Source organism: Alligator sinensis, unplaced genomic scaffold (genome assembly GCF_000455745.1).
Source record: "Alligator sinensis unplaced genomic scaffold, ASM45574v1 scaffold1073_1, whole genome shotgun sequence".
Classification (NCBI taxonomy): Eukaryota; Metazoa; Chordata; order Crocodylia; family Alligatoridae; genus Alligator; species Alligator sinensis.
The window spans coordinates 54,097-66,885 of NW_005842539.1; the positions used below are offsets into that span (position 1 = coordinate 54,097).

A 12,789-nucleotide genomic window follows, 5' to 3' on the forward strand; every position below is an offset into this window, starting at 1 on the left:
CAGTACAAGGGCAGCCTCCCGCTAATTAACATCAATTAATTAACAGCAAGGCATGGCAGGAGAGAAGGCGGGCGGTTGCCCCAGGAGCAGGTGTGCGGGCCACATTTTAGTCCAGCCCCAAGTGGCCACCTGTTACAGACCCCCTCTACAAAAAGGACGTAGACAAATGAGATTCTAGTGGAGGGTAGCAAAAATAGTTAGGGGACTGGGGCACATGACTTGGGAGGAGAGGCTGAGGGAATGGGGCTTATGTAGTCTGGAGAAGAGAAGACTGAGAGGGCATTGAATAGCAGTGTTCAACTAACTGAAGGGTGGTTTTGAAGAGGCTGGAGATAGACTGTTCTCAGCGGTGACAGGTGACAGAACAAGGAGCAATGGTCTCAAGTTGCAGCAAGGGAAGTTTAGGTTGGACAGTAGGAAAAACTTTCTTACTAAGAGGGTAGCAAAAGATTGAAGCAGGTTACCTAGAAAGCAGTGTTCTTAAAAATCCTTGGAGGTTTTTAAGATCCAGTTAGACAAAACCTTTGCTGGGATGATGTGGTTGGGGCTGGTCTTGCTTTGAGCAGGGGCTTGAACTAGATGACCTCCTGAGGTCCCTTCCAATCCTGATTTTCTATGATTCTGTGATAATACCTTTAGGAAATACTGCACAACCATTGGTTTTGGTCAAACATATCCACTATAATCAAAAAAGTAATTCCACAGTCTGCCTGCCCTAGTTCTAATGCCTTGGTTCCAAGAAAAGGGATACATTTTCTAGGCAGTTTCTGTAACCTAGAATTAGAAGAGTCAGAGACTCTTTGAAGTCTCCTAAGTATTTTGCTATTGCCAGTCCACTTCCTGTATTTCTTTAGCAAATATTATGTTTGATGTTTAATAGAATTTTTGCATTAAAAATAGTGTATCATTAATCTTTTTTAAGCAAACAATTTTTCTAAGCAATGCATAGTCTGATGTGATTTTTCAGATAAGTCAGTTGCTAAACTAATAATTTTATCCTATAGCGTTTAATCTTTTTATTGAGGTAGAAACATATTCATTATAATATGAACAACTCTATCACCTCAGAAATGATCAGAATAAATTATGCTCACTGCATACCACCTATGCTTAAATCAAGTGGTTGGGTGCATTTTGTATAAGTTCCTAGCTGTAATTTTTCTCAGTGTCTATTATAAAAAGACTTTTCATGTATTATAATGTATTAATAGTTTATTTTTGTTTTCTAGGACTATCATGAAAGAGAGTGGTTTTGCAAGGTATCTTCATTCAGCCGTTCTCATCAGTGGAGCTATGCTCATTTTTGGAGGAAACACCCACAATGACACTTCTTTGAGTAATGGCGCAAAGTGCTTTTCTGCTGACTTTCTGGCATATGACATAGGTAAGCACTGTACCTAAGATTTTTTGATCAATCGAGGTTTAAACTTCACAGACTTGATTTATGAAGCAGAATGAATATCTTCATTAAGAATCTCAACAACAAAAACATTTGAAAAATGGAATTTAAAAGTTTTTCTTATCATGTGTGATGAAACTCTTTTTTTTTTTTGCAGTGTCACTTCTGTCACTTCCTTGTTTAAAGTACAAGCTAAAGATTAGGTAAAATGGAAAGAAAGAGGTTGTTTTCTCTTTATGAAGAAAGATTGTTTTCTCTTGATGACATAATCAATCCTCTCACTTCTCCACTACCTCCTCCCGCCCACCCTGAAAATGTTGCAAATCACAATATAGTATCTTTTTTATCTTAAGATCTTTATTTAGACATTTTCTTAAATTACTCTTTTCCAATAGTTATTACATTAGCATTTAAATGTAACCTGACAATCAGGGAATTTAGGTGGTACTGAAAATTATTTGTTAAGGTAGTGTTAACTTACTTGCCATGTTAAAAGTCCATAAAAATAAGAAATGAAGGATGTTCTAATGATTTTAAATATTACATCTTTTGTTTCAAATAATGTTTAAAAATGGCTTTGAAAGTTTTGGAAGTGTTGTGGCCAAGTTAAATGGTGCAGACAGTATTAGCATTACTACTATATCTAACCTCTCCTCCATACTAAAGCCCTTCTATAACACAAGTATGTATGAAAATGTACCTTTTGAGAAGTTTTGTTTGTGTACATCTTTAAGATTACACAGAAAACATAATTTTTAGTGGGCATTTAATATTCAGAATGCTAACAGACTGTTTGTGATGCACTTAAATTGCAAGTAAAATCTTAAATTACTGGAAGAAAGTATTTTGTTCTGTTAAAAGAAGTTAAACTAAGGACCCAGTCATGCTGAACACCTTTAATTTCTTGGTTTTCAATGGCAATTGATATCTCTTTCATATTCCTCTGATGCTCTTTTTTTCTATATGAAAACCTATGTACTGCAGCGTGTTAAAGTATTTTCTTAACTAGATCAGCTGCTTGTTTCTTGAGGTGCACAGTCGTTTTCAGAAGACTCACAAGCCAAACCAAATTAATGAAAAGGAACTGTTCTTCTTGGGCAATGTTTCTCCTTTGTCTTTAAGATTTCAGAAATCTCATTTTCAGTAGGACATTCAGGGTTTAATTAATTTGTGTGGAAATGACCATAAAAAGAAGTCAAATTATTGAGTAAATCTACTATCACAATTGTTTCAATCGTAGCACTTTTAGAGCTGGAAAGGGTGGAATTTATACATGTTTTATTACATAATTAGAATGAACATAGTGGCTGCTATAATTTCACTTATTTTCAACAAAAAAGTAAGATATTAGACCTTAACTTCTGGTGTAGTGTGATGGATTTATGCTGCACTGCTGTCACATTCTGGACCATCGAGCCAGTTTAACTAGGATGGCAAAGACCATCCTAGGCTGCATATAAACAGTAGGGGAGGTTAGGGGGAAGTTAGCTCACATTAAAAATGGCTGGGTTCAAACCTTACACTTAGATCCTTAGGTTGATTTGAATGTGAACTGTACAGAAGTTTCAGGAAGACTAGATCAATACAAAAATGCCCGACCGCATCTAAGTTGACTCCACCTCTAAGGCAGTCTAATTTAGATCAGGTTGGCCATTTTTGTGGAATCAGTGACTGAAATTATGGCTGAAAGTATAATCTCAGTAACATGAATCTCTAATTTACAGTTTCAATTTGTAGTTCAGTATCTCGGGGCCTTGTTACACCTTACACTGTGAGCTGCACAAATTTTGATCATTGTTGGTGCTAGCTTGGAAATTGGAGCAGTTGCACCCTTAGTCTAGAAATCTTCACTGACTGTCCCCCACTTGCGCAGCTGTGACTTGCCACTAGAGGCCTGGTGAGCAGGGGCAGGACTAGGGGCTGTAGATGTGAGTTGCCACTAGAGAGCTGGTGAGCCAGGACAAGCATCTACCCCTGCTCTACAGCCAGGGGTGTGAGAGTCCTGGGATATTGGAGGACATCAATTTAGGTGACACGCCTGTGGGGAATGGCCACACCTTAATGGAACAGAAACTGGGTAGTGCGGACCAGAGAGAATCCTACCCTGGAGTGGCTTCACTTGGAGTGCTTAAAGTGCGCTACTTAATGAGTGCTTAAAGCCACTTTACAGTGTTAATGTGTGAGCAGTCCCGAGGTTAAGAGCTCGAGGAGCTTCCCAAAATTACTGTGTAAGAAGGCCCTCAGTGGGTGCCATAATGTGCTGCTTCTAGCACCATGGGGGGCTTGTTCTCTCATTGGCCTCAAAGGAAACTCAGGATTTCTGAGTGTTTGAAAGATTTATATATTGCAGAAATTTGAACTGGGAAACAGTTTGAGTATAAATCCTCATTTTCAAGGAAAATGTCCTTGACTGTATGGTTCTTTTACTCAGGTTAAACAGTGTCTATTAATCCATTTGCAGGAGAGGTTGGTATTGATTAGTTTTAAGTGTTTCCCTTCTCTTGTTCTCTTGGTAGAAAGGATGAAAGCTTAATTTTGCATGTAAAATCCTGTCTTGTATTTGCTGCACTGATAGAGATGCACTTACTTACACTGTGCTTTATTAGCTTTCATTTTTTCCATTAGAGAACTAATGAGAAGGTTTTAAGGTTCTGAACTGTATCCTGGCTCAGCTCATCTTTTGCTTTGAGAAGGTTGTGATAATCTTTGATTTATGACAAAAGTAACCTTTCTGTTCCGAGTAATTTGCCAGGACCTGGCCTAGAAGTAGACCTAAAAATGTAAAGCAAACAAATGTTTCTTTGAAATAGTTGCGCATAAGTTGTCAGGCTCATGTCAGATTTAGGTTTGGCAGGATTTTGAGCAGTGATACATTTTAATTCACTGTTTAAGTACTTGTCCAAATTGTCCCCAAGTTCAGAACAGAAGGTTAAATGTGTGCGCGCCTATGTCAAACATAACATTCATATTTTTCATACAGTGCTTTAAGAATGGTAACTGAAATACAAGGCTGTTTCAAGCTGAACCTCAAGTATTCAGGAGTGAAAATGGGACCATGTGTGTTTATTACAGCAAGAAAGCTGGCATGTGAATATGCAATTTCCAGGGTTAGATGAGAAAAAAGGTTCTGACTCTCCTGATCATTATCCTCAAATTTGGTGAGGTTTTAAGTCTTTTAATAGACAAAATAGGTTGCATCTCAAATGGAGCGTGAGGAAGAACAGTATTTTGCTTAACCACAATTGTCAGAGCTACTTGATATTGATTAGTAGTAAAACTTTTCTAGAAGACATTCTTTACTGGTTAGCCTAGAGAAATGGATAGCGGTTTGGCTGGAGAAAGTTGGAAGGAATGCACTGCTAAGGAGTTTAAAAATGTAATAGTATGCCGTTCAAAATGTATATCAAGGTAAATTTGTTAGCTATCTTCCTATTCAACGTGCACTTGATCACCCTACCTCTTTCCCAGTAACTGATGCTTATAGGTAGGGACCTACCAAAGTCAAGGAGGCAGGTGGCCAACTTCCTAGGCAGATTGTGGGGCCCGCCACCCATTTTCGTGGGCTTACCATGGCAGGGTCTCCCCCCTCCATTCCCCCTTACTGGCTAAGGGGCCCTGGTGGCCCTGCCTCCATGCTGCTGATTGGTTGAGAAGGCTGTCCATCATGCAGCTCCACCCCTAGCTACTGATTGGTGGAGAGGGGTGGGACTGCATAACAGGCAGCCCTCAGCCAGTTAGCAGTGAGGGGTGGGGGCTGCAGCCATCTTGGCTGCTCCCCTTTGTTCCAGCAGCCCCCACCCTTCCCCCTGGTGGGCTGTGTAGCCAGGCTGCAGTGGCTTTAAGGACTCCCACTGGGGAGCCAACATTTTATTTTTAGTAATTTTTTGTGCATTTTGTGGATGTTGTCTGATGTCACGGACAAAGCCCGATTTGTGTGATTTCCATGAAATTGTGAATTGAGTAGGTCCCTACTTATAGGCTCTGGTATCTGAGGCAGATTTGTGTATGGGGCTCAGAATGGTCTGGTAAAAAAGTAAGTCCTGGTGAATAGGAAGTGTGAGTCTTATACCAGTAAGGGATAAATCTGTTAGGAAATCCAAGCTAGCAGTATACCACAGGACCAATCTGTTAAATTTAAGAAATATCCCCATGAAGTATATAATAAAACTTGGTGTGCTTTCCTGTTTAGTTTCAGGAACATCTTCTTCTCATTTATGTCTGTGCACAGAAGGTAGGAACTTGTTAAGTAAAGTTGCAGAAAAATGTTGGTGGAGGACTGGAAATTGTACAAGAATTATTGGCTGGCTTTGAGAACCAGTTATAGAAATAGGATGAAATTTAATAATATAAATTGGAAGATCATGCTCTTAGGGATTTATAAGAAATGTTGGTATAAGGTGGAGGCTTATGATATGGAAAAGACAGAGGTCTAGAAAAACTTAGTTGCATTACTTAATCATAAGATGGTTGTCTGCCACGAATGTGATGTAGACATGAAAAAAGCCAGCGTAATCCTAGGATGTACCAAAGAAGGTATTCTCATACAGATAAGGAAATACTAGTACCATTGCACAAAGCCCTTTTAGACCTCATTTGGAGCTGAGCACAATTCTCTGGTTAATCACGTTGAAGAAAGATGACTTCAGAATGAAACAGGTGCAGAGAAGAGTAGCTAGGATGATCAGGGGAATGGAAAGCCGGCTTTATGAAAAGACACTAAAAGAACTTGGCTTACTTAGTCTAGCAAAATGTAGCCCGAGAGGAAATGTGATTGTTGTGTATAAATACATTATTGAGGTAAATATCACTGAGGGAGAAAAGATACTTAAGTTGGAGGACAATGTGGGCAAAATAATAACTGGGTAAAAACTATACATCAGAGGTGTAAAATTGTGGAACAGTCTTCCGGTATTGAGGGCATACGTTCTAGCTAGTTTCCAGAGAGCGCTGGATGAGTTTCTGATGGGGATTATATGATATGGTTACTTACAACAGCAGGGGCATGGACTCGGTAATCCAGGAGGTCTCTTTCAGTCCTGTTTGTGTTCATAATAACCTTGCTATTTGCTCTAATTATGGTGCAATTGTATATTTATTTAAAAAAATATGATCTTCGCCCAAATGTCTGGTACATTTATACCAAGAAAAAGTGAAGTCAAATTGTAAGCACTAGTGTGTCAACCAAAGGCTATAAAAAAGGTACCACCCAAATTTACAACTACCGTTTTAAAAGTTTAGGGTTATAGGAAGCCTGCTGTTTTAGTCGGCCATATCAGATAATCATATTTTTTTCATATGCCCATCTTATACAAGACTTCCATGAACTCATTATGCTCCATCTGGAAACCACTTAGCTTTTTTGCTGCTATTGTGCACATGGAAAAGCTGTTCTAGAAGGTAACACCTCTCTTGATTAGAACAGGGATCAGCAACACACAGCTTGTGGGCTGGATCCAGTTGGCAGAACCTTAGGGGCTTTGCCCATGCCTGTGTTGGGGCTGGGCAGTGAGGAACTGTGCCTACACCATAGCTGCAGGCCAGAGATGTATTAGCAGGGAAAAGCTTTCAAGAACACCATCATGGTGGTGGTGGCAACAGCAGCTGTACTGGAATGATGGCCTGTCTTGGACCTAAACCAGGTTTGTTTCAGCTTACAGCTCTACAGGAAGGAAAAAAGTTGCCTACAACTGGGTTAGAAACATTCTTCTAATTTCCAGTCTAAATTTGATCCTGGCAAGTTTCTACAAATTGTTCTTTAGCTTGGTGTCCATGTATTTATACAGAGGAAATATAGATTTAGAGGTAACACTTCTAGATGAAATCCAGTGCCATCCTTAAAAATAGTCTTGCCCACCACTTCCATAGAAATTTATGAATAAATATACAGAATTTGCAATAGTATCAGAGAACTAACAAATCTAGATCCTGTCAGAGCAAATGGGGGGAGATGACTTGCAGATATGATCTGCTAATATTTTGCTAATAGCTCCTAAATATTGTAAATGGATCCATGTCACAATGGTAGGAAGTTTCGAGTGGATGCACACGGGGTCTGTCCTAGGTCCACTGCTGTTCAGCATGCTTTTCTGTGTCAGCACTCAAGGCACCAGAGGCAGGTGACAAAAAATAACATTGGCAGGGTTTGGAAAGCAGGTCATATGAGAGAGATTGAGGGAATTAGCTGTGCTCAGCTTGCAGAAAAGGCGCTTATGAAGCGACAGGATAGTCTTCAAATACCTGATGGGCTGTCATAAAGAGGAGGGAAAACATCTTTTCTTTCTTGTTGCATAGTACAGGACATAGACCCAAGGCTTGAAGTTGTATCCAGGTAGGTTTGGATTAGATAGCAGGAAAAAAACTTCACTGTTACAATAGTGAGGCAGTGGAATAGGCTGCCTAGGGAACACCATTGTCGAAAATGTTCAAGAGGTTGGACAGGCATTGGTCAAGGATGATCTAGGTGTACCTATGCCTATGATTTGCTATTGGTATTTTCAGTGCTTTTGTGCTTTTCTGGTTGCAGCATGAGAGAGGGGAATAAATTTTTCCCCACCTCCTGATACATGTTGGATTTTTTTAAGCCTTCCTCAGAAGCATTGTGTGCCAGCTGCAGCAAAGACTGGGGATCTTGACTCAGGTGTACTGGTGCTTCTGCTGGGACTTAAACCTAGAGGTTCCTGGCTATAGGGCCTTGCCCCTCTGCTTAGGGTCAGACCAATTGCCATATTTGGGATCAGGAAGGAATTTTACTCCATGTCAGATGGTATGGACTAGGTTTTTTTGCCTTCCTGTGTAGCTGGAGGTGTAGCCCTCTTCCTGGGATTTCTCAAGCCTATTTTAACAAACTTTGCGGCACTATGATGTTGGCCACCATGATCCGCCTGTTCTGTGTGGTACATTAAGGTGTGAAGTCTTGTATTGTTTCAGAGCTGCCTGTGTAGTTTTGCTAGGAAGTTAGACAGTGGATTTGTATAGGATGGTTTAGATTGGGGTGATCCTGTGTCAAGATAGAGCTTGGATGTCTTAAGCATACTCATGGCAACTCACTCCACATTTCCACACAGTCTTACCCAGGGATCTCAGATACACATTGAATAGGAGGCTTAACAAGATGGTGGCTAGACTACTGTAAAGCTTTGATCATCAGGGGACCCAGGGTCTTCCTGTGGGAAGAATGAACACTTGTCCATCTCCACACTCTGGGATTTCCATATTGGGAAAGAGCAGAACCAGTTAGGAATGATCTGGTGAATCACATAGACGTTTTATCAGCACCACTGAAAGACCTGATAGGAGCAGGGTACAGTTTCCCCTGTTGATATCTGTGAATATCATTGACCAAGGCCACAGGCTTAGTCTATCTACAATATCTGGAATGAAGGCCAGACTGACAGGGGTTCAGGAATCTAACAACATCTAGATGCTTCTGGAGTTGTCAATGATCAGGAGTGGCCCCAGGTTTCCCAGCTGGCTTTTATAAACCAAAATGGGGCTAGGTCCAGTTCACCACAGGCTTCCTGCTTCCCCTCAAGCAGTTCTGCAGTCATGATAGAGTGCAGAAGACTCAATTTCCAAGTAGATATGATATGGCTCAACCAGGACACTTACTACCTGGAAGGGTTCCTTCATTTGGAACTTCGCAAATGTGATGGCAGTGAGGAAAAGAAAAAAGCTTTGCAGCGATTGCATAGTCTTTTAGAGAGGTTGCGTGCTGTAAAAGATCAGCTTTGGTACACGTCAAGAGCCAACTGCGCTCTAACAACCTACCTCCTGCTTAAGCTGCCTCAGCTCCCCCCACATACTAGGGGGATCTGTGCTGTTGCAGTGGTGGGAGCAGCTATCTGGATGTCACTGGGTGCATCTACACCTACATTTAGGCACAACTAGATTTAATACTCAGTAAGCTACTGCACAGTAAGTGATTTTGGCTAGGCATCTACGTGTGCAGGGATCTGGCAGAAAATTTGCCAGCTCCAGCCCCAGCTTCCAGCACCTGGCAGCCATCCTTAAAACCTAGCCCTGTTCTGTGCTCTCTCAGCAGCCAATTCCTATGCACAGACGAGCAGTGTGGCATGCGCAGAGGGACCATGTGGCAGCTGTGCTTGTACCTGCTGTGCATCCCTGCACTGTGGCTGCCCCTGGCCTTGGCAGTGAGGAACAGGGTCCCTTGATCCTGCTGGCCACCTTCGTCACCCTGGTGGTCCGCTGCACTGACTGACGGCTGTCCCGTGGCTGGCTCACCCTGCCCAGCTCACCCACATGCAGCAACCACTTGCCCAGCTGCTGCACGCATTCCCAGGGCCCCTGCTGCTGTGAAGCTGCTGCTGCCAGCAACACTGATGAGGGGCTCTAGTCACTGGGTCTGCTGTTGCCCTCTTGGGCCTCCAGTCCCACCACCTCTGGGCCTGCCACATTCGCCAGCACTGGTGGCAGCACCTAGTGCAGAACAACTGGGATGATAAGCAGTGAATTGATGCGTTTAGGATGACCCGGGCCACCTTCGTGGACCGGCTCCACCAGCTCTGGCCCCACCTGGAGTGCCAGGACAGTGGCATGTACCTGGCTGTCTTTTCTGATACCTGCCTGGCCCTGGCCCTGGTGCTGCTCAACCTGGCCACACCCATGTGGGACACTTGCTCAGCATGGGCAAGGCCACCCCCAGGGAGGCTGCCTTGGAGGTGTGCGGCATCCTCCAGGACATGCTGGCGAGCACTGTCCTCCATATCTGTGCCCCCCAGGCAGTGATGGCAGGGTTCTGTGCACTGGGGTTCCCCTAGTGTATCAGGGCCCTGGATGGGGCCCACATCCTGGTGACCTGTTGGTCTCATGGAGAACAGTTGTATTATAGCTGCAAGGGGTTCCACTCGGTGGTCCTGCAGGCAGTTGTGGACCACCGGGGTATGTTCACGCATGTCGGCACTGGCTGGGTGGGTAGAGTGCATGATGCCTGTATTTTGAATCTCCGGACTGGCCGCGCTGGGGGAGAGGCCTCAGAAATGTGTGAATTCAAGCACCTGCCCCACTTGAACTATCTCTGCACCTCTGCATCACTCCAAAGTACCAAGCTGCCAACCTCTTCCTGCGTCCATTTGGGGTCCTGGGTGGACAGCATGGGTGTGGGCACACAGGTTGGGGCAGGCCTGGATGCGGGGGATGAGGAGGATATGGTGGGTCCTGTGCCATCTCTCTGGATCCCCATGCAGCTGTCCTGCTATTGCCGGCCTTGGGCAACTGCCAGCAGTTAGCAGCGCTGGGGCACGGCATGGGACTGGGAGTCGCATGGATGAGGCTGTGCCCCTCAGCACCTGCAGTCACAGGACAGGCTGCTGGGGGTCTGTAGCAGGGAGGTGGTGGCTGGTCTCACCAGCCAGAGGCTAAGCACACTGCTGGGGTGGTGGGAGGCAGGCACAGCAGGGCTGTGGCTTGCCCAAAGGGATACACAGGGCCTGCATTGCCCTCAGGTTCCTGTGTTGTGTGCCCTAGGGTAAAAAATGGCTGCTGGCTTTTATAGCCTGCAGACAGGAGCTGCCAGTGAGGCAGACCAGCCCTGGAGTAGGAGAGGCTCCCAGCCACTAGCCCTGGGGGTGGCCTCAGGCTGGCCCCCTCGTGGCTGGGCAGACCCAGTAGCAAACTTGGTCACATCTTCACATGCGCTAGTGTGCATTAACTAGTTAAGCTTCAATTTGCTATCTGCATTTGCACGTAGCAAATTTAAACACGATTAAGGGAATTTACTGCACAGTAAGCGCACATATTAACACCTGTTCACTTACTGCGGAGTAAATTAGGCAACCACGTAGTAATGTGACTCGTGTAAATGCACCCACTGTGTCTGTGGCCAAGGATAGCGTGCTGTTTTCCAGCTCAGCCAGGCCATTGACAGAGTGACGGTCAGGGTGAGCAGGAATATCTCCCAGGGAGGTCTGGGATCTATAGAGCAATCCCACTCAACAAATGAATTTAGGCATCCAGGCTGTTCCCTTCTGTACTAGAATTGTTTTTTTTTTTTTTCAATTTATTGTGTTACACATCATAACATTTTTTTGTTATGTGCTGCTGGTCTTGCACAGCATTTTGTATTGCACAAGTGTAACCTCAGTAAAAGGGGCCTCACAACAACTTGAGGACAAGATATATTTTACATATTGGCATGCATTTTTATTTGCACCATTAAAATAAATATGCCAACCAAATAATTCATTTGATCTAATTATTTTCAATGGTCATATTTACTATTGATAATTAACTATGCAAATATAGGAATGTGTTCCAGTGTAATATTGGAAACTTTACATATCAGGAAATTTTCATTCTAGTCTGTGAAAATACACTGTGCACTGTCTTTTTAAAATCGTCATGCTATATTATTTCTGTTTTTCTAGATAATTACAGTAGTTAACATAGCATCTGCATTTTCTTACAAGTCACATTTGTCATGCATTATTAAACTGATAAAGTAAAAATGAAACAGATGTAATAATTATTCCTGTATTTTGAAATTTGTGTAAAGATTAATTAGATACAAACTTAATCTTCTGTTCCATTCATTTGGCCAAATTAAATGCACACCATGTCACAGTACACATCAGACATGAAAATATTTTTCTTTAGGAAACTAGAGCAAACACTAAATCATTGTTTTACTGAAATTTAGCTCCTTATAGAATGGATAGATTTAGAGCTGTGTTTATTTTCCTGACGTGTATCAGGATTCTTAGTTGCAAAACCTGACTGCATCATTTACTACAGGTTCCGTTCCCTAGAAAAGGGGTTGTCCAGAAAGACGCTGAGCTTTCAAGATGGAACCTGTACTGTTTTCTGGAACGCTTTCAATTATACCTGTTATCACACGTGGCATAAATACATGTGTTTTTTGACTTCATTGTCAACAAAACCTACTATTGTATTTGTGTGCGATGTGTTTTAAGGACATTTTCAGGAAGGTTAGATATTTATTACACATGAACCTACTGGTGAAGGCTAAAGGTAGGGTGCACCAGTAAAATTTTTTTTGGCTGGTACTGATAACCGATTTTTAACCACCCATATTGGCCGATACGGATCCGATATGCAGCCTGGCGGCTTGGAAACCAGCATCAGGCTGGTAAGTGTCTGGGGGAAAAGGGGAATGGGGAGGGGGAGGCAGATCAAGGCCCTTGTGGTGAGGGAGAGAGTGGGCCTGGGGCAGGGGCAGGTGCTGCCCAGCCAGGGCGGGATGGGGAGCAGAATAGAGCCATGGGTGTTTTGTCCGGGGGGAGGGGGTTGTTCCTGGCTGCTGCATGCACCCCCAGGGGAAGAATGGGAGGCATGTGCCCCCAGGATTTGTGTGGGGTGGGGGCGGGGTGCCCACTATGGGCTCAGGGCCAGGGGCTGCACCAGTCTCTTCCTGG

The 12,789-nt window shown here is 43.3% G+C and overlaps 1 protein-coding gene across 1 annotated transcript in view; it reads left to right on the top strand.

The window, feature by feature from the left end:
* The window catches only part of ATRNL1 (attractin like 1), a gene marked incomplete at its 5' end in the record, with an annotated part of 851,278 nt that overhangs the window by 52,025 nt on the left and 786,464 nt on the right, over nucleotides 1-12,789 (top strand). The window contains one exon of the mRNA XM_006031896.2: nucleotides 1,230-1,384. Within this exon, the coding sequence (XP_006031958.2) occupies nucleotides 1,230-1,384 (155 nt within the window). The remainder of the gene's footprint in view (nucleotides 1-1,229; nucleotides 1,385-12,789) is intronic.